General features: G+C 44.1%; 1 protein-coding gene across 3 annotated transcripts in view; it reads right to left on the bottom strand.

Moving 5' to 3' along the window:
- Nucleotides 1–22,574, bottom strand: part of map4k5 (mitogen-activated protein kinase kinase kinase kinase 5) — a 309,224-nt gene that overhangs the window by 12,208 nt on the left and 274,442 nt on the right. For all 3 annotated transcript variants that reach the window (XM_072489787.1, XM_072489786.1, XM_072489788.1), the window contains 3 exons: nucleotides 14,129–14,221; nucleotides 11,947–12,017; nucleotides 935–990 (listed from right to left, as the gene is read on the bottom strand). In XM_072489787.1, coding sequence (XP_072345888.1) covers nucleotides 935–990; nucleotides 11,947–12,017; nucleotides 14,129–14,221 — 220 coding nt within the window. The remainder of the gene's footprint in view (nucleotides 1–934; nucleotides 991–11,946; nucleotides 12,018–14,128; nucleotides 14,222–22,574) is intronic.

Genomic DNA, 22,574 nt, shown 5'->3' with positions numbered 1-22,574 from the left:
TTTGGACACACAAAGCAAAGCCAGACTCCTTGGCGCCAGTAGGAGCCAACACAAAGGAGGTGAACGAGCACCTCAAGACCGCCCATCGATCAGGGAACCACTCCAGTATTGGAGAAAATCGAACCAAGCGATTGGGACAAAGTCCAATCACTTGGGACCATGTACAGGGTCCGCCCCGAACGGCGGGAAGCCCCTGGGGACTATAAGAGTTGAGCCCCAAGTTCAAATCACTCTCTTCACCTCTTTGTCCTGCCCGGGTCACCCAGCAACGCGAACCAACCTTGACCGTGACCGGTGCAGTGACCACCGAAAGAAGTAAGTCTTAATTCAATGCTCGCTACGAGATAGGCGCTCCTAGCTACCAATCCGTACCAACTTCGAATCCTGCAGACTCAGAACCCGAACGAAAAGCCATTTGTTCCCTTGACCTGGTGGGCCAGTCCGAAGTTAAGTATAGGCCTGTTAGTTATAGAAGTAGCTTAGACGTAGAACTTGTGCATGAGTAGCGATTACTGTGTATAATAAATGTGCTTTGATTTGAATCTTACTAATCGATGTATTGAGTTATTGATCATTACTTGGACTTGAACCTCGTGGCAGTATCATAAAGATACCTGGCGATTCGAGAGCACAGGTAATAAAACAGAGCAATTGAACCAACCGGAAAGTTAGCAACATTACCTACAGTGTAATTAAATTTATTTTAAAATTAGAAAAGCTGCCAGTAACTATGGAGCTTCAGAGGTCATGCTCACACAAGAGTAAAAGGCAGAGAAAGAATGTTATGCAGTATAATTTCCTCTTGGGCTTTGGTACAAGTACCTGAGGAAGTGTTTACATAATTATCAATTATATCAAGACTGCATATGTGCCCTCACTTGTACAAACACAAATATGTTTATAATTAACTAAATAAATAATGACTTCTTCTTACCTATCAGATCCTAAGAGGTGAAAGACTCTGCTTTTATCGGATATCTCCTGGGTAACCTGATTTGAAAAGTTTAGCAAGAAATTGATTACATTTCTAAATTCAACAGTAAATGGTTATACAACAAATGCAATGTAAAGGATGCACACTAAACCTCAAATCATTTACACAGCCCCAGAATAACATGACAATTGCTTCATGAGGAAGGCAAGTGAATTATCCCCCTTTAGGTTGTTCAGAAACCTTCATTCTTCACCATTTTTGAGCCTTTGATGCAAAATTGTAGTACTTGGACAGCAAATTAGACAATGTGCCATAAACGTAGAAGCTTGCAATATTTGTTTAATAGTACTAGATGATGAGTTTTATAAATACCTAATTGGGAACCAAGTACCACTGCTCAGCCAGTCTTTAATGTGAACTAATTGGTATTATTTTATTCAGTAATGCTGCAATGATTTAAAAGTAATTTTTTTCAGCAATGCCCGTGGGTCAGGATGGCTGAGAAGTCTAAGGCGCTGCGTTCAGGTTGCAGTCTCCTCTGGAGGTGTGGGTTTGAATCCTGACACTGATTTTTGGGCGGCATGGTGGCACAGTAGTTAGCACTGCTACCTCACAGCTCCAGCATCCCAGGTTTAATTCCGGACTTGGGTGACAGTCTGTGTGGAATTTGCACTTTCTCCCCGTCTGCGTGGGTTTCCTCCGGGTGCTCCGGTTTCCTCCCACGGTCAAAAGATGTTCAGGTTAGGTGGATTGGCCATGCTAAATTGACCCTTAGTGTCCAAAAAGGCTAGGTGGGGTTATTCGGTTATGGGGAGAGGTATGGGCTTAAGTAGGGTGCTCTTTCCAAGGGCCGCTGCAGACTCGATGGGCTGAATGGCCTCCTTCTGCACTGTAGATTCTATGATTCATTTTGGATGAATTTGGTTACTTAGTTTGCAAAACTCATTAGTTTGAAATAGGAATCATGTTCCAGAGATTTTGAAAATCATTCTGGTGTAGTAAGAAACACTAACATTCATTATTCTAGTTCACACATTTCAGAGTGGCCACAGTACTGAAAAACATAAGAACATAAGTACATAAGAATTAGGAACAGGAGTAGGCCATCTGGCCCCTCGAACCTGCTCCGCCATTTAATGAGATCATGGCTCATCTTGGTGGACTCAGCTCCACTCTCCGGCCCGTACACCATATCCCCGAATCCCTTTATTCTTTAGAAAGGCATCTATCTTTTTCTTGAAAACGTTTAAAGGAGCCTCAACTGCTTCACTGGGCAAGGAATTCCAGAGATTCACAACCCTTTGGGTGAAGAAGTTCCTCCTACACTCCGTCCTAAATCTACCTCCCCTTATTTTGAGGCTATGCCCCCTAGTTCTGCTTTCCCCGACCAGTGGAAACAACCTGCCCTCCTATCTATTCCCTTCATAATTTTATATGTCTCAATAAGATCCCCCGCATCCTTCTAAACTCCAATGAGTACAGTCCCAGTCTACTTAAGCTCTCGTCATAATCTAATGCCCTCAACTCTGGGATCAACCTAGTGAATCTCCTCTGCACTCCCTCCAGTGCCAATATGTCCTTTCTCAGGTAAGGAGACCAAAACTAAACACAATACTCCAGATGCGGCCTCACCAACACCTTATACAATTGCAGCATAACCTCACTAGTCTTGAACTCCATCACTCTAGCAATGAAAGACAAAACTCGATTAGCCTTCTTAATCACCTGTTGTACCTGCACACCAACCTTTTGCGACTCGTGCACCAGCACACCCAGGTCCCTCTGCACAGCAGCATGTTTTAACATCTTACCGTTTAAATAATAATCCATTCTGCTGTTATTCCTCCCAAAATGGATAGCCTCACACTTGGCAACATTGAATTCCATCTGCCAGACCCTAGCCCATTCACCTAACCTATCCAAATCCTTCTGCAGACTTCCGGTATCTGCACTTTTTGCTTTACCGCTCATCTTAGTGTCGTCTGCAAACTTTGACACATTGCACTTGGTCCCCAACTCTAAATCGTCTATGTAAATTGTGAACAACTGTGGGCCCAACACTGATCCTTGAGGGACCCCACTAGTTACAGGTTGCCAACCAGAGAAACACCCATTTATCCCCACTCTCTGCTTTCTGTTAGTTAACCAATCCTCTACCCATGCTACCACTTTACCCTCAATGCCATGCATCTTTAGTTTATGCAGCAACCTTTTGTGTGGCACCTTGTCGAAAGCTTTCTGGAAATCCAGATATACCACATCCATTGGCTCCCCGTTATCTACTGCACTGGTAACGGCCTCAAAAAATTCTACCAAATTAGTCAGACACGACCTACCCTGTGTGAACCCATGCTGCGTCTGCCCAATGGGACAATTTCCCTCCAGGTGCCCCGCTATTTCCTCCTTCATGATAGATTCCAGCATTTTCCCTACAACCGAAGTTAAGCTTACCGGCCTATAATTACCCGCTTTCTGCCGACCTCCTTTTTTAAACAGTGGTGTCACGTTTGCTACTTTCCAATCCTCTGGGACCACCCCAGAGTCTAGTGAATTTTGATAAATTATCACTAGTGCGTTTACAATTTCCCTAGCCATCTCTTTTAACACTCTGGGATGCATCCCATCAGGGCCAGGAGACTTGTCTACCTTTAGCCCCATTAGCTTGCCCAATACTGCCTCCTTAGTGATTACAATCATCTCAAGGTCCTCACCTATCATATCCTTATTTCCATCAGTCACTGGCATGTTATTTGTGTCCTCCACTGTGAAGACTGACCCAAAAAACCTGTTCAGCTCCTCATCCCCGTCTCCTATTATTAAATCTCCCTTCTCATCTTCCAAAGGACCAATATTTACCTGAGCCACTCTTTTTTGTCTTATATATTTGTAGAAGCTTTTACTATCTGCTTTTATGTTCTGAGCCAGTTTACTTTCATAGTCTACCTTACTCTTCTTTATGGCTTTTTTAGTAGCTTTCTGTTGTCCCCTAAAGATTTCCCAGTCCTCTAGTCTCCCACTAATTGTTGCCACTTTGTATGTTTTTTCCTTCAATTTGATACTCTCCCTCACCTCCTTAGATATCCACGGTCGATTTTTCCCCTTTCTACCGTCTTTCCTTTTTGTTGGTATGAACCTTTTCTGAACACTGTGAAAGATCGCTCGGAAGGTTCTCCACTGTTCCTCAACTGCTTCACCATGAAGTCTTTGCTCCCAGTCTACCTTAGCTAGTTCTTCTCTCATCCCATTGTAATCGCCTTTGTTTAAGCACAAAACACTAGTGTTTGATTTTACCTTGTCATTCTCCAACTGTATTTTAAATTCCACCATATTATGGTCGCTCCTTCCAAGAGGATCCCGAACTATGAGATCATTAATCAATCCTGCCTCATTACACAGGACCAGATCTAGGACCGCTTGTTCACATTACATACTGTTCCAGGAAATTATCCCGGGCACATTCTATAAACTCCTCCTCAAGGCTGCCTTTACCAACCTGGTTAATCCAATCGATATGCAGATTAAAATCTCCCATGATAACCGCTGTACCATTTCTACATGCATCCGTTATTTCTTTGCTTATTGCCTGCCCTACCATCCTGTTACTATTTGGTGGCCTATAGACTATTCCTATCAGTGACCTTTTCGCCTTACTATTCCTGATTTCCACCCAAATTGATTCAACCTTGTCCTCCATAGCACCAATATCATCCCTTACTATTGCCCGGATGCCATCCTTGAACAACAAAGCTACACCACCGCCCTTACCATCCATTCTATCCTTTCGTATAGTCTGATACCCTTGGATATTTAACTCCCAATCGTGACCATCTTTTAACCATGTTTCAGTAATGGCCACCAAATCATAGTCATTCACGATGATTTGTGCCATCAGCTCATTTACCTTATTTCGTATACTACGAGCATTCAGGTAAAGTACACTTATGCTGTTTTTTATGTCTTTATTATGAATCCTAACACCTTGATCAGTAACTTTTCACAATTTATTTTTCCTCTTACCCTTTCTCCTAATTTTCCTCGTCTTTGAACCCATATCTCTACATAATCATAGAATCATAGAATTTACAGTGCAGAAGGAGGCCATTCGGCCCATCAAGTCTGCACCGGCTCTTGGAAAGAGCACCCTACCCAAAGTCAACACCTCCACCCTATCCCCATAACCCAGTAACCCCACCCAACACTTTGGGCAATTTTGGACACTAAGGGCAATTTATCATGGCCAATCCACCTAACCTGCACATCTTTGGACTGTGGGAGGAAACCGGAGCACCCGGAGGAAACCCACGCACACACGGGGAGGACGTGCAGACTCCGCACAGACAGTGACCCAAGCCGGAATCGAACCTGGGACCCTGGAGCTGTGAAGCAATTGTGCTATCCACAAGGCTACCGTGCTAACCTGTCACGTAACCTGCTGCCTTGATCTCCATTAACCATTATACTGTCCATAGCTTTACACTTCCCTTCCCCCCAACTTGCTAGTTTAAAGTCCTTGTGACCAACCTATTTATCCTATTCGCTAGAACACTGGTCCCAGAATGGTTCAGGTGAAGACCGTCCCAACGGTGCAGGTCCCTCCTGCCCCAGTACTGATGCCAATGCCCCATGAAATGGAATCCCTCTTTCCCGCACCACTCCTTTAGCTACGTGTTAACTTCTCTAATTTTCTCAACCCTATGCCAATTGGCACATGGCTAGGGTAGTAATCCAGAGATTATAACCCTGGAGGACCTGTTCTTTAATTTAGTCCCTAATGTTTGATAATCCCCAAACAGGTCCTCTTTCCTAGTCTTACCTATGTTGTTAGTCCCAATGTGGACCACAACAACTGGATCCTCCCCCTCCCTCTCCAAAATCCTTTCAAGCCGATCAGAGATGTCCCTCACCCTGGCACCGGGCAGGCAACATACCATGCGGGACTCTCGATCTGGCTTACAAAGGATGCCATCAATCCCCCTAATTATAGAATCCCCTACAACTACCACTTATCTTTTTGCTCCCCCCTCTTGAATGGCTTCCTGTACCACGGTGCAGTGGTCAGTCAACGCATCCTCCCTACAGCCCTCTTCCTCATCCACACAGGGAGCAAGTACCTCATACCTGTTGGACAAGGTCAAGGGCTGAGGCTCCTCAACTCCTAAACTCAGGATCCCCCTACCTGCCTCCCTTGCAGTCACACCACTCTGTCCCTGACCACTGTCCGAATTAACAGAACTTATTCTACCGGGTGTGACTGCCTCCTGAAACAAAGCGTCCAGGTAATGTTCCCCCTCCCTGATGTGCCACAGTGTGTGCAGCTCGGTCTCCAGCTCATCAATTCTGAGCCGAAGTTCCTCGAGCAGCCAACACTTGCTGCAGATGTGGTCACTGACGGTCTCAATGGGATCCACCAGTTCCATCATCATACAGCAACAGCACATCACCTGTGCAGCCATATTCAACTAGTTAATTAATTTAAATATTTTTATTTTTTATTTTTTTTAATAGAACCTCAAGGATAAACCCGAACACCAACAAAAACACAGCCACTCACCCGAACTCAGTCACTCACCTAAACTCAGATGCACTCTGTTCCAATCAGCACTCTGTGACTAAAGGCACTCCTGCCACACCTTTTGTGCACTCACCTCTCCCAGCACTGTCCCGGCTCTCTCCTCCCGCGGTTTTTAAATCTACCGGCTCTCTCCTCCGGCGCTGTTTTCGCTGTCCCGGCTCTCTCTGCTCCCGCGCTGTTTTTGCTGTCCCGGCTCTCTCCTCCCGCGGTTTTTAAATCTACCGGCTCTCTCCTCCGGCGCTGTTTTCGCTGTCCCGGCTCTCTCTGCTCCCGCGCTGTTTTTGCTGTCCCGGCTCTCTCCTCCCGCGCTTTTTAAATCTCCCGGCTCTCTCCTCCGGCGCTGTTTTCACTGTCCCGGCTCTCTCTGCTCCCGCGCTGTTTTTGCTGTCCCGGCTCTCTCCTCCCGCGCTTTTTAAATCTCCCGGCTCTCTCCTCCAGCGCTGTTTTCGCTGTCCCGGCTCTCTCTGCTCCCGCGCTGTTTAAATCTCCCGGCCCTCTTAGCCGGCGCTGTTTTCGCTGTCCCGGCTCTCTCTGCTCCTGCGCTGTTTTCGCTGTCCCGGCTCTCTCCTCCCGCGCTTTTTAAATCTCCCGGCTCTCTCCTCCGGCGCTGTTTTCGCTGTCCCAGTTCTCACTGCTCCCGCGCTGTTACCATTTGTAGAACTACAACCTAACTTGGAATACAGCCCAATAAAGGGACAAGGGGAAGTGATCATAGAAAAATTTGGTGCGGGAACAAAGGTAAGATGGGGCCCTCAAAAGTGCACCTATTTGAAAATTATTTCATTAGACAATGTCAGAGTAGGAGACCAAGTCTGAGCACATGACTTATTCTATGTGAAGTATAGTAGTTGAGTCTGGCAGTTAAAAATTTTTGATCATATAACCCAAGTCAATGATAAATAATCTAATGTGTATTGCAATATTAAAATCTACTGCATACTCTCAAAATGTCAAGTGGCAGCTCTAAAGCAGTTCTATTACACCCTATTTATAATTAGTCAAACTACCAGCCCTCTGAATCAGATGCTAACATTCCATTTAGTGTTACCAAGGTGCTTGTTGATTGTTTGTATTTCTCACTTCATTTGTATACTCCACTAACACTGTTTTAAGAAAACCCTTTGTGCTGACTGATCCTACTTGGACAAAGGTTTGCAGTACACAAATAAATCTGCATTTTCCATTATCTACAAAATAAGATTATAATCTATCTTTTCGGAATATGTATGCCAAATAACTAATGGGAAAATTCTGACAAAAGGCTGCTGGTACTAATGAAACAAATAACTTGCAACAAGAATGGGAAATATGTGCACACAATGATGTTGGACAAGGACAGTATTGGGCTTGGCCATGGGCATGATCCTCATTATTCTGAACTCAAATGATGTTCACTGTCTGCGCTCAGTGATAAATTGGTAGAACAATAGCACTGTTGCTTCACAGCTCCAGGGTCCCAGGTTCGATTCCCAGCTTGGGCCACTGTCTGTGTGGAGTCTGCACGTTCTCCCAGTGTCTGTGTGGGTTTCATCCGGGTGCTCCGGTTTCCTTCCACAAGTCCCTAAGGACATGCTTGTCAGGTGAATTGGACAGTCTTAAATTCTCCCTCTATGTAACCGAACAGGCACCGGAATGTGGTGACTAGGGGTTTTTCACAGTAACTTCATTACAGTGTTAATGTAAGCCTTCTTGTGACAATAAAGATTATAAATTGCAGATTTTTTTGTGTAGGAGACCCTATTCATGCCCTCATGCTGACCTTCGTGTTAATTGCCCAGAGAGCACTAATCTTTCAAATCCGATTTCCAGTTCTCTCCTCGGCAGCTTAGGAAGGCACCAGAAGTGCCAGTGTCTCAATAAAAAATGGGAAGGGAAAACAAATAAATCAAGAGATTCTTTTCCAGGAGAGACAAAAGTCAAATTGAAAAAAATCAATATCGTGGCCACTCTGAAATGTATGAACTAGATAATGAGTGCTAGCACGGTAGCACAGTGGATAGCACTGTTGCTTCACAGCTCCATGGTCCCAGGTTCGATTCCCGGCTTGGGTCACTGTCTGTATGGAGTCTGCACGTTCTCCCTGTGTCTGCGTGGGTTTCCTCCCACAAGTCCCGAAAGCTGGATGAACTTAACGCCAGACTTACCTCTCAGAGGGAAGTAAGAGACTGCTGTGTGCTCTGTTTCACAGAGACATGGCTCACCCCTGCCTCACCGGACTGTGCCATACAACCTGAAGGCTTCTCAATTCACCAGGCGGACCGCACGGCATCATCAGGCAAAGCGAAGGGTGGAGGGGTTTGCCTCCTCATCAACTCCTCCTGGTGCTTGGATGTGGCGACTCTGGCGACCTACTGCTCCCAGACCTGGAATACCTGAACGTGAAGTGCCGCCCATATTATCTTCCACGTGAGTTCACTTCAACCATTATCACAGCGGTCTACATCCCACCCCAGGCAGTAGTGAGTAAGGCGCTGGACAAACTATACACAGTAATAAACAACTACGAAACAGAACACCCGGAGGCCTTGTTCATCGTGGCCGGAGACTTCAACAAGGCCAACCTCAAGAGTGTACTGCCAAAATTCCACCAGCACATCTCCTGTCCCACCAGGGGCGACAACACTCTTGACCACTGCTACTCAAAAGTCAAGGGCGCCTACCGTTCCATCCCCCGACCGCACTTTGGGAAATCAGACCATAAGATGGTGCTCCTTCTCCAGGCATACAAGCAGAAACTCAAGCGGGAGAATCCAGCTAAGAAGGTTGTGCAGTGCTGGTCCGAGGAGACCAAAGAGCTCTTACGTGGCTGCTTAGAGACAGTGGACTGGTCCATATTTAAGAACTCAGCAACCAACTTAAATGAGTATGCCACCGTCACAGACTTCATCAGCAAATGTGTGGACGACTGCGTGCCAAAGAAAGCAGTACGTGCGTTCCCCAACTGGAAACCATGGCTCAATCGCGAGATTGACTCCCTACTGAAGGACAGATCTGAGGCGTTCAAGGCAGACGGCCCTGACCTATACAAGAAATCCAGTTACGATCTCCGCAAAGCCATCCGGAATGCCAAGAGAGAATATCAAACCAAGCTAGAGTCACAGACAGACTCTCGGCGGTTGTGGCAAGGACTAAACAACATAACGGGCTACAAAGCGAAGCCGAACAGTATCTCTGGCAGCAGCGCACCACTCCCCGATGAACTCAATGCATTCTATGCTCGGTTCGAGCAGGTAACCAACAATCCGCTGGCAAGTGCCCCAGCAGCCCATAATTCACCCATACCCACCATCACAGCTTCCGAAGTCAGATTGGCCTTCCTGAAAGTGAACCCTCGGAAGGCGACGGGCCCAGACGGGATCCCTCGTCGTGCACTCAGAGCCTGCGTGGACCAGCTGGCAGAGGTATTCACGGACATCTTTAACCTGTCCCTACTCCACTCCGAGGGGCTTCAAGAAGACCACCATCATACCGGTACCAAAGAAGAACCAGGCAACGTGCCTCAATGACTACCGACCAGTGGCCCTGATTTCAGTCGTAATGAAGTGTTTCGAGGAGGTTGAGCATGAAGCGCATCACCTCCATACTCCCAGAAGACCTTGATCCACTGCAATTCGCATACCGCTGCAACCGGTCCACATCAGCCACCATTTCCCTGGCCCTACACTCATCCCTGGAGCATCTCGAAAACAAGGACTCCTACATTAGACTCCTATTTATTGACTACAGCTCCGCCTTCAACACCATAATCCCAGCCAAGCTCATATCAAAGCTCCAAAACCTAGGTCTTGGCTCCCCACTCTGCAACTGGATCCTCGATTTTCTGACCAACAGACCACAATCAGTAAGAATGAACAACACCACCTCCTCCACAATAGTCCTCAACACCGGTGCCCCGCAAGGCTGCGTACTTAGCCCCCTACTCTACTCCCTGTACACACACGACTGCGTGGCAAAACCTGGTTCCAACTCCATCTACAAGTTTGCTGACGATACGACCATAGTGGGCCGGATCTCGAATAACGATGAGTCCGAATACAGGAGGGAGATAGAGAACCTAGTGGAGTGGTGTAGCGACAACAATCTCTCCCTCAATGCCAGCAAAACTAAAGAGCTGGTAATTGACTTCAGGAAGCAAAGTACTGTACACACCCCTGTCAGCATCAACGGGGCCGAGGTGGAGATGGTTAGCAGTTTCAAATTTCTAGGGGTGCACATCTCCAAAAATCTGTCCTGGTCCACCCACGTCGACGCTACCACCAAGAAAGCACAACAGCGCCTATACTGCCTCAGGAAACTAAGGAAATTCGGCATGTCCACATTGACTCTTACCAACTTTTACAGATGCACCATAGAAAGCATCCTATCAGGCTGCATCACAGCCTGGTATGGCAACTGCTCGGCCCAGGACTGCAAGAAACTTCAGAGAGTCGTGAACACCGCCCAGTCCATCACACGAACCTGCCTCACATCCATTGACTCCATCTACACCTCCCGCTGCCTGGGGAAAGCGGGCAGTATAATCAAAGTTCCCTCCCACCCGGCTTACTCACTCTTCCAACTTCTTCCATCGGGCAGGAGATACAGAAGTCTGAGAACACGCACGAACAGACTCAAAAACAGCTTCTTCCCCACTGTCACCAGACTCCTAAATGACCCTCTTATGGACTGATTTCATTAACACTACACCCTGTATGCTTCATCCGATGCCAGTGCTTTTGTAGTTACATTGTATATGTTGTGTTGCCCTATTATGTATTTTCTTTTATTCCCTTTTCTTCTCATGTACTTAATGATCAGTTGAGCTGCTCGCAGAAATATACTTTTCGCTGTACCTCGGTACACAGGACAATAAACAAATCCATCCATCCATCCATGTGCTGTTAGGCAATTTGGACATTCGGAATTCTCCCTCTGTATACCCGAACAGTGCTGGAATGTGGAGACTAGGGGCTTTTCACAGTAATGTCATTGCAGTGTTAATGTAAGCCTACATGTGACAATAAAGATTATTATTATTAATACACCAGCATGATCTTCACAATCTCTGGAACAGGATTCCTATTTCAAAGTAATGAGTTTTGCACTGTTGAACTACAGCAACTAAATAGCCAAATTCATCCAAAATGAAATCCAGCATTTCTGGATATTAAATCCGCAACATTACTGAACAAACCAAGAGCAATTAATTCACATTGAAGACTGGCAGAAACAGTGGTATTTAGTTTCCAATTGTGTATTTACAAAGCTAGTGATCAGAAATGTCATTTGGTGCCATTAAAAAATATTGCAAGCTTCTACATTCAGGCGTGTTGTCTAATTTGCTGTTCAAGTACTACAGTTGTGCATGTAAGCCTCAAAAATGGTGAAGAATGCAGATTTCTGAGCAGGCCTGCTATTATCAACTACTTGTCAGCTGTGGAAGTAATTACAGTGGACTTACTTCATTTGACTTGAAACTTTTGCCCTGCATACCGTGCTTCCAGAAAGCCAGTATACTATCCTGAAGGCACACTGTAAAGTTGTGGGGGGTATTGAGGGAGGGGTAGAAAGAAATACACATTAGAATAAGTACATTTTGCACTGTTCTGTTTGGTATCTAGTTGAGGTTACTTTTCTCAATTTTAAAATATACATTTCAAACTTTTCATAATTGCACAATAATTGAAAAACATTCACAGAGCAATATGTGGAGTGTGTACTGGTTATTGACAATATTATTCATAAATATTTTATGTTCAATATTTATGAATCATTAATTTTCAAATAAACACATTTTAACTCAGAATTACAACGGCACAAGAAGCCATAACTTGATATTCATTTTCCCCCATTTCTCTAAAGAAAACAGCGCCACTTTCTCCATCTCTCCACAGAACTAAAAGTTCTTCACCGGATACCATTCCAGTAAATGTCTTGCATCCTATCCAAGGTCTCGATACACTTCCTAAATTGTGCTGCTCAGGACTGAACATAATATTCCAGCTGGGGCCTAACAAGTGTCTAAAATTCTTGCTTTGTACTCCATGTTTCTATTATAAAACCAAGGAACTTGCTCAGCTACCTTCAAAGTTTTGTATTTGTAAACACCAAAGTTTCTCTTTTCCAGATTGCCCTTTAAAATTGTACTATTTATTTTATATTGCCTTTCCCCATTCTTCCTTTCAAAATGTATCACTTCATGTTGTGTGAATTTATTTGCCCCGTGTCTGCCTATTTCTGCAGCATGTCATTGTCCTCGGGGGGGGGGGTCTATTACTAACCTCTTTACTGTTTACTACAGATCTGAATATAGTGCCATCAGCAACCTTTTGAAATTATGGCCTGTACCTAATCCATGTCACTAATATATGTCAAAAACAGCAGTCGTCATAACACCAATCCCTGGGGAACACCACTGTATAGTTCCTTCTAGTCTGAAAAACAACCGGTCACCACTATTCTGTTACTGGACAATTTTGCACCGAGACTGCCATAGTCACTTTACATGGCATGGACATCATGAAGGCCTGCCTTCTCAGCCTTGCCCCTTACCTAAGGTGTGGTGATCCTTAGGTCAAATCACCACCAGTCAGCTCTCCCCCTCAAAGGGGAAAGCAACCTATGGTCATCTGGGATTGTGGTGATTTTACCTATACGATCACATGGCATGACTTTAATTTTGTTTATAAATCTATTATGTGATACTTCGTCAAATTAAAAAAAATTTTTTTTTTTAAAGTCCGTATCGACAACATCAGCAGCACGACTCTCATCAACCCTTTATTGGTTCAAAGATCAATCAAGTTGCCGAACAGGATTTGTCCTTTAACAGTCCATGCTGACTTTCATTTATTTCTCCATAATTTTCCAAAAGCCAATTAATTTGCATTTCCCCACCAATTATTGACTGGTCTATAATTTCTGAGTTTATCCATCTCCTGTATTTTTAATAGGCTGTAATATTTGCAATCCCCAAGTACTCTTGGTTACACCCCCATATTGAAGGAGAATTGCAAGCTTGTGGCCAGATCCTCTTCAATTTTCACCCTTTTCTCAGCAATCTAGGATGCACCCTTCCAGACTGGATGACTTTTCTACTATGGGTTCTAGAAACTTAGAACCTTTTTGTCCTTTACTAATCATATCCAATATCACTAAGACCTTCCCTTCTTTACTGGTGAATTTGCAGCATTCTATCATGCAGTGAAAACAAATGCAAATTAGTACCTCAGCTTCTGCCTCCAAAGATGATCCTTTATAAATATTGTAACTGCAGCCCAACTGATCTGTATTAAATCAGCAATATCTCCGATTTTGTAGCCTGTACTCCATTTATAAGACACAGGCTCTTTTTTTTGTTTAAATAGCTTTAGCAATTTGTTAAGATTTGATATCTAATGTCCTGAAGCCTCTATTCCTATGAAAATTTTACTATTTAGCATTCATATCCTCTCATTCTTCCTTCAAAAATACATCACCTTACATTTCCTTGTATTAAGTTTCATTTGATCTCTACCTGCCCAACCCAGCAGTCCAATTAAAATAGTTTTAAATTCTGAAAAGGTAGCTAAACAGATTTTACTCCATAAATTTATCTTAAAAAATTTCAATTTATATGTCAAACCATTGAGCAATTTACCTACCTACTGATTCAATGCAAAAGTCAAAACTTAGCTCTGATGCCAACTTTTTGCTCGATTTCAATTTACCATGTAGATTTACAATCTTGACATTTTCTGAAAGAAAATATGGATAATTACAAACCTTCACTTATGAAAATGCATTACAGAAGTGCAATATCAAACATCCACCCCCATGTAGTAAATTCTGCCTTGAACTTTTCTTTTTTTAAATAAAATGTATTTTATTACAACATGTATCAAAACAGGTTACAGCGAACAAACATCCTGGGAAACATGCTTCCACACAATCAACTGTACAGCCTTTGCAGATTTTTCCTCTTTTTCATCCCCCCTACCCTGCGACGAACAGCCCCTCAAACACGGTCACAAACATCCCCCACCTTTCCTCAAACCCTCCTGAAGAGCCTCTTAACTCATACTTTATCTTCTCTAATCGCAGGAAGTCGTACAGGTCACCTAACCAATACGCTACCCCTGGTGGGGATGCCGATCACCACTCCAGCAAAATGTGCCGCCGTGCAATCAGAGAGGCGAAGACCCTCAGGGGGGTGGGTGGGAGTGAGGAAGATCTCAGAAACGTACCAGGTGATGCAGATGGAGGAGGAGGCCTCGGTGGTGGAGTTGAAAGGTAAGTGGGAGGATGAGTTGGGAGAGGAGATCGATTGGGAGGGGAGAGGCAGATGCCCTAGGGAGGGTGAACTCTTCCTCTTCGTGCGCGAGGCTCGGCCTCATACAGTTTAAGGTGCTGCACAGGGCACACATGACCGGGACAAGGATGAGCCGGTTCTTTGGGGGCGAGGACAGGTGTGTTAGGTGCTCAGGGAGCCCAGCAAATCACACCCATATGTTCTGGGCATGCCCAGCGCTGGAGGAATTTTGGAAGGGCGTAGCGAGGACAGTGTCGAGGGTGGTAGGATCCAGGGTCAAACCGGGCTGGGGGCTCGCAATATTTGGGGTGGCAGAGGAGCCAGGAGTGCAGGAGGCGAAGGAGGCCGGAATTCTGGCCTTTGCGTCCCTGGTAGCCCGGCGAAGGATTCTCCTTCAGTGAAAAGATGCGAAGCCCCCAAGCGTGGAATCCTGGATCAGCGATATGGCAGGGTTCATTAAATTGGAGAGGGTGAAATTCGCCTTGAGAGGGTCGCTACAAGGGTTCTTTAGGCGGTGGCAACCGTTCTTAGACTTTCTGGCAGAACGATAGACATTGGCCAACGGCAGCAGCAGCTCGGGGGGAGGGGGGTTTACTTTATTTTTGTTTATGTTATTTACACCGGAGGGTCAGAGGGGGTGTATACACCTGTTGTGTTAAGTCGGGGTGTTAATGTTAATTTATTATTTATGTACGGGGGGGGGGCTTGGGGGGTTGCTTTTTTAGATTGTGTTTTGTACTTAACCCTGTTGAGTTCTGTTTTCTTTCTCATTTTGTTATTTATATTTTATGAAAATCTTTAATAAAAATTATTTTTTTTAAAAAGAGAGGCGAAGGCCAAGACATTGGCCTTCCTCCTCTCCATGAGCTCTGGCTTCTCGGAGACCCCAAATATCTCTACCAAAGGGTCCGGATCCTCCACCTCCTGGCTAAGACGGCGAACACTCCCACCCAGAATCTTCCCAATTTTGCGCAACCCCAAAACATGTACATGTGATTCACTGGCCCCGCCCACACTTTTCACACTCATCTGCTGAGGTGCTGGAAGTCTTAAAGCGCATCAAGGTAGCTAAATCCCCGGGACCTGATGAAATGTATCCCAGGATGTTGCGGGAGGCTAGGGAGGAAATTGCGGGTCCCGTAACAGAGATATTTGAATCATCGGCAGCCACAGGTGAGGTGCCTGAAGATTGGAGAGTGGCGAATGTTGTGCCCTTGTTTAAGGAGGGCAGCAGGGAAAAGCCTGGGAACTACAGACCGGTGAGCCTAACGTCTGTAGTAGGTAAGTTGCTAGAAGGTATTCTGAGAGACAGGATCTACAAGCATTTAGAGAGGCAAGGACTGATTCGGGGCAGTCAGCATGGCTATGTGCGTGGAAAATCATGTCTCACAAATTTGATTGGGTTTTTTGAGGGGGTGACCAAGAAGGTAGATGAGGGCAGTGCAGTAGACGTTGTCTACATGGACTTTAGCAAAGCGTTTGACAAGGTACCGACCGCATGGTAGGTTGTTGCAGAAAGTTAAAGCTCACGGGATCCAGGGTGAGGTTGCCAATTGGATTCAAAATTGGCTGAACGACAGAAGACAGAGGGTGGTTGTAGAGGGTTGTTTTTCAAACTGGAGGCCTGTGACCAGTGGTGTGCCTCAGGGATCGGTGCTGGGTCCACTGTTATTTGTGATTTATATTAATGATTTGGATGAGAATTTAGGAGGCATGGTTAGTAAGTTTGCAGATGACACCAAGATTGGTGGCACAGTGGATAGTGAAGAAAGTTATCTAGGATTGCAACGGGATCTTGATCAATTAGGCCAGTGGGCCGACGAATGGCAGATGGAGTTTAATTTAGATAAATGTGAGGTGATGCATTTTGGCAGATCGAATCAGGCCAGGACCTACTCAGTTAATGGTATGGCGTTGGGGAGAGTTATAGAACAAAGAGATCTAGGAGTACAGGTTCATAGCTCCTTGAAGGTGGAGTCGCAGGTGGACAGGGTGGTGACGAAGGCATTCGGCATGCTTGATTTCATTGGTCAGAACACTGAATACAAGAGTTGGGACGTCTTGTTGAAGTTGTACAAGACATTGGTACGGCCACACTTGGAATACTGTGTGCAGTTCTGGTCACTCTATTATAGAAAGGATATTATTAAACTAGAAAGAGTGCAGAAAAGATTTACTAGGATGTTACCGGGACTTGATGGTTCGAGTTATAAGGAGAGGCTGGATAGACTGGGACTTTTTTCCCTGGAGCGTAGGAGGCTTAGGGGTGATCTTATAGAGGTCTATAAAATAATGAGGGGCACAGATAAGGTAGATAGTCAACATCTTTTCCCAAAGGTAGGGGAGTCTAAAACTAGAGGGCATAGGTTTAAGGTGAGAGGGGAGAGATTCAGAAGGGCTCAGAGGGGCAGTTTCTTCACTCATAGGGTAGTGAGTGTCTGGAATGTGCTGCCAGAGGTAGTAGTAGAGGCGGGTACAATTGTGTCTTTTAAAAAGCATTTAGATAGTTACATGGGTAAGATGGGTATAGAGGGTTATGGGCCAAGTGCGGGCAACTGGGACTAACTTAATGGTAAAAACTGGGCAGCATGGACTGGTTGGGCCGAAGGGCCTGTTTCCATGCTGTAAACATCTATGATTCTATACCCCCTGAAAGAATCCACTCATTCTCACCAGAGTCTTATGCACCATCTTAAACTGTATCAGGCTCATCCTTGTATCAGGCTCATCCTTGCATGAGGCACTCCCTATGCAGTGCCTCACTCCATGCTCCCCAATTGATCTCCCCTCCCAACTCCGCTTCCCATTTCTCTTTGATCTTCACCACCCGCTCACCTCCCTGCTCCCCCAGCCAATTGCATATATCCCCAATTCTTCTCTCCCCTTTCACATCTGGGAGCAGCAGTTGCTCCAGCAGGGCGTATCCCGGCAACCTAGGAAACCCACTCCAGACCTTTCGCGCAAAGTCCCTAAGCTGCAGATACCTGAACTCACTCCCCCTTGGCAGCTCGATCCTCTCCCTTAGCTCCTGGCGAACCCTTCCTCCAAATACAAATCCCTCACCTTGACCAGCCCCACTTCCCTCCACCTCCTCTTTACACTATCCACCCCCCCGGCTCAAACATGATTCTTGCACAGCGGCATTAACACCGACATCCCTTCCACCCTAAAATGCCTCCTCAACTGATTCCATATCTTCACTATGGACTGCACCACCGGGCTCCTTGAATACCTACTCGGAGCCATTGGCAACGCTGCCGTCACCATAGCCCTCAAACTAGACCCCTTACAAGATTCATCCTAACCCACTCTACTCCTTCTCCTTCCCAGCACCGCTGCACCTTGTCCACATTCGCCACCCAATAGTGAAGCAAGTTCGGCAACGCCAACCCTCCCTGCTGCCTCTGTAGCAGGGTCCTCCCCACCCTCGGCACCTTCCCCACCCATACAAAGTCAGAAATGATTGTGTCCACTTTCCGAAAAAAGTCCTTTGGTATAAAGATCGGGAGAGCTTTAAAGTTAAAAAGAACCTCGGCAGAATATTCATTTTCACCACTTGGACCCTCCCTGCCAGCATTAAGTGCAGTGTATCCCACCGAAGATCCTCCCTTGCCTCCTCCACCAGCTTCGTTAAGTTCCACTTGTGAAGCCCCGTCCATTCTCTCGCTACCTGAATCCCCAAATACCTAAACCTAGCCCTCACTACCGTAAATGGCATCACCCCTAAATTAGCCAGCTGTCCCAGCTCATTCACCGGGAATTCTTTGCTTTTCCCTACATTCAGCTTGTACCCAGAGAATCCTCCAAAACTCTCCAGCAGGCCCATATACTTCCCATTGTCTCCAACAGATCTGAAACATACAGGAAGAGGGCTTCGGCATAGAGCGACACCCGATGCTCCCGCTGTCCCCCCCGCCACTCTGCCGACCCCCTGAGAGCCATCGCCAATGGCTCTATGGCCAGCGCAAACAGCAGCAGTGACAGCGGGCACCCCTGCCTCGTAGCCCGGTGTAAGCGCCTTGAATGTTTCTCATAAATTATTTTCATGAATCATGTTCCCAAGCCATCGTAGATTAATGCTCAAGAAAGAATGACAGAGGGCAGCACGGTGGCCTAGTGGTTAGCACAGCTGCCTCACGGCGCTGAGGTCCCAGGTTCGATCCTGGCTCTGGGTCACTGTCCGTGTGGAGTTTGCACATTCTCCCCGTGTCTGCATGGGTTTCACCCCCACAGCCCAAAAATGTGCAGAGTAGGCCATGCTAAATTGCCTCCTAATTGGAAAAAATTGGGCAATCTAAATTTTTTTTAAAAGAAGAAAAAGAAAGAATGACAGATTCAGAGATATCTCTATTACACTGAAATTTCAGAAATTGCCATGTTGTCAAACTGCCTTCATTTTTTTTGTAAACAGATGCAGATTATCCTGCAAATATTTTATCACTATATTGTAACTTTTAATAAAATTCAAACACTGCTATGAACTGTGCCAAATAATAGTTTGGCAGCAAGCCTCTTGCTGAAGACCCTCCTACCTCGATGAACAAGTGTTTTTTGTTCCAGAACATTCTACGTGGATCCTGTAAATTACTGGACAGCTATGAGTTTACAGTGAACTATTTTTTATAATCTACAGAATGTCTTAAATTACACCTTTACAGTTTTAGAATATTGGCCAAAATATTTGTATATGCAAGTAATTACTGAGATTTAAGGTGTATTTTGGCTCAGATTACTGCACCGCAGATATCCATAACACTTTTGGCAGTTAGCTAGATAACATATTCTGGGCAGCACGGTGGCGCAGTGGTTAGCACTGCTGCCTAACAACGCTGAGGATCCGGGTTCGATCCCGGCCTCAGGTCACTGTCCGTGTGAAGTTTGCACATTCTCCCAGTGTCTGTGTGGGTCTCACCCCACAACCCAAAGATGTGCAGGTAGGTGGATTGGCCATGCTAAATTGCCCCTCAATTGGAAAAAAAAAAGAATTGGGTACTCTAAATTTGTAAAAATAAAAGAGATAACATATTCTAGGGTGGGAAAAAGGAACAATTAAAATTTAGGAAAAATACAGTGTGGACAAATTTAAGGAGTCACATTTTAGTATATTTGGATGGCTCGTTGCTTAATTTGGTTCACTCATTTTATTTGCTCATGTATAATGCAGCAGATGTACATGATACTTGTTCCAAATTTCCCAAGATTACCGAATTTTAAAGAACAATTAGGGTTTATTACAAAGCTTCCATTCACCAAAATTCCCATCTGTATGTTTGCTGACATTCACCAGTGTATTTTTCTATGTGTTCTCTCATTTTAACCAGCCTATGTTTTGATTAGCTACAATGAGCTATGTTGTTCCTTTTGCACTATGATATTAAAACAAGGGAGAATGTTTGTGTTAAGGGGAATTAAATTTTCCTAGGCATTAGGAACAAAAATGATGCAATGGTGATCCACCATGTTGAGGGAAGGATTAAGGCAGAGATATCTGTAGCTGTTAAAAATAATTACTGCATTACACAGCAGGCCAAGGTACATGGAGAGTTCAGGGACGGATCAAATTCAGAGTAGTGTGCCCTCATGTGGCATCATACCGCCACATGGGAAAATCTAGGAGACTGCAAGCATTGAATTAGATTTAATGAAATTAACTAGTTAATATTGTTGTAAATGTAATGCTAGTACCATATTAGAAAAATATTACATTTACAGAAACAGATGACTCAATGGTGTCCTTTTGACACTATACAGCTTCTTTATGTAATAGAATGACTTAAAAGATATTCCAGCTGCAATTACCTCTTCTCAATCTTGTTAGACAGAGGTCATTGGAGCTGGAATATATCTTAAGTCATTCTATTACATATAGAAGTTATGTAGTGTCAAAAGAAGGGCACATAGTAAAAAAATATCTAACCGGATTTAGCCAAAATCTGATTCATTAAATTGGGAATGAAGAGATGTATAGTAGATATATCTGGTAATATTAAAATGGTCTTTTTTAGCTGTGTTGAGAGTCAATAAAGTATTAAAAATTACACATGACCACTGAAGAATTCTCATGGGCACATTTGGGTGGAGCTCTAAGGTATCATTTAAGATTTAAATTGCTGTTTTTCAACAGGTGTCACACCTGAAGCTGATGTCAAATTGTCATTATCATTGGGTAGAAATGATGCAAAGATTAAATATGCAGAAGTGGAGTCTGTGGATACAGAAATTGCCCATGTTAAAAGATGAGTTTTGGCTAAGATCAGTTGTCAGATCAAGCCCAAGAGGAGATGCAATGCCTTTTCTTGTCAGCTTGGATCTTGTATGTCTCTCTTGTGGAGACTATGAATTAGATTCAGTTTGAATTTGAGTTGTTTTTTGGAGCAAGCAATGAGATGGATTACAGGTTTGCCCTGTACACGCTGAACATTGGCTTTGTAATTTTAAGGATGGGATAAAAAATTTAAATATGGGCTTTGAAAGCAGTTAGCCCCGTTGATATTCATCCAACAGCACTGAAATAAATGTGTGTGAACCACTGGCTCACAATTAACAGCTCGTTTTTCTCATGGACTGATGAGGAGACCCTGTGGTACTTGCATTTAAAAAGGCCGTCAGTCAAGACTCAAACAATAGGGCCATTAATTTATATGTAAACTGCAGAATCAGAGTGATACAGTTGCCAAGATGATTGCCATAAAGTATTAGTGACATTGTATGACCATCTAGAAAGATCATGGGATATTGGGGAATCACTGCATAACTACAGGAAAAAAGTCATCCCGTCTCACCAGTTTAATTATATTTATTGAAGGATTACAAAAAGTTGGCATGTTGGAAGCTTGACAGATTGTTGAGCAGCCTTCAACAAGATGTTGCACAGCAGGCTGAACTCTCTAGAAATTCGGTGCAGACCTTAGGATAGATTGTGAATTAACAATAATTGTTCTACTCGGGGGCTGGTTACAAGTGAGTCTGAAATGGAACCTGTAATTACAGCTTGTTGAGAGATTCTTTGTAGAGGTCAGGTTCTCGTCCATCATCAGAACCTTACGAATCATAAATTGAAAGTCAGAAACATGTAAATAATTTTGTTTTTAATCTTCAGAGTTTGTAAATTAATCTGCATTTTCATTCAGCCCATCAAGTCTGTGGCAGTGCCAGAGTAGCCTGTCAGCTACTCGAGTTTCAAAAGCTCAGTGGAAAACACAAAATACTTTAACACTATAATAACCAAATGTATAGATATAATAATGTTGAATTCTGAGCTGGGATGACATAGGCAATTGTTTCAAATGTCGCTGATGGCACAACTGAAAATGGAAGCTGTTATTTAATGAGTTATTGTTGCATATCCATATTTTTACCAGGCGATGGCACAATGTCTTTGGAGCCCAAAATATTACTGTTCTATTGATTCTTTGCTTGTGGTATTAAAGCATCTAATACATGCTTAAAATGCCTCGTTACTATAGTAATTTCTAAAAAAAGATACACACTCATTTAAAAGTCATGCCATACACATTTACAGAATATTATTTTCCTATTTGATATAAATTGGAATCAAGTCCATCTCTGGATACTAGAAACTATTATAAACTAGTATATCCTAGGATTATTTTCAATTAACAATAAGCAACAATTTTCATTGTAATTTATAAAAGTCTCAGCAGTTTAAACTATGAAATATTTATATGAGTCAGTGTAATTTTTTTCTCATTGCATTGAAAATTATTTTTCATTTAACAAATTTAGATATGAAGAAAATCACTCCATTGAACATTACTAATGTACCTGACCTCTTATAA

This window comes from Scyliorhinus torazame, chromosome 2 (assembly GCF_047496885.1).
Source record: "Scyliorhinus torazame isolate Kashiwa2021f chromosome 2, sScyTor2.1, whole genome shotgun sequence".
In the NCBI taxonomy this organism is placed as follows: Eukaryota; Metazoa; Chordata; class Chondrichthyes; order Carcharhiniformes; family Scyliorhinidae; genus Scyliorhinus; species Scyliorhinus torazame.
This window is presented reverse-complemented; position numbering and strand designations above follow the sequence as displayed.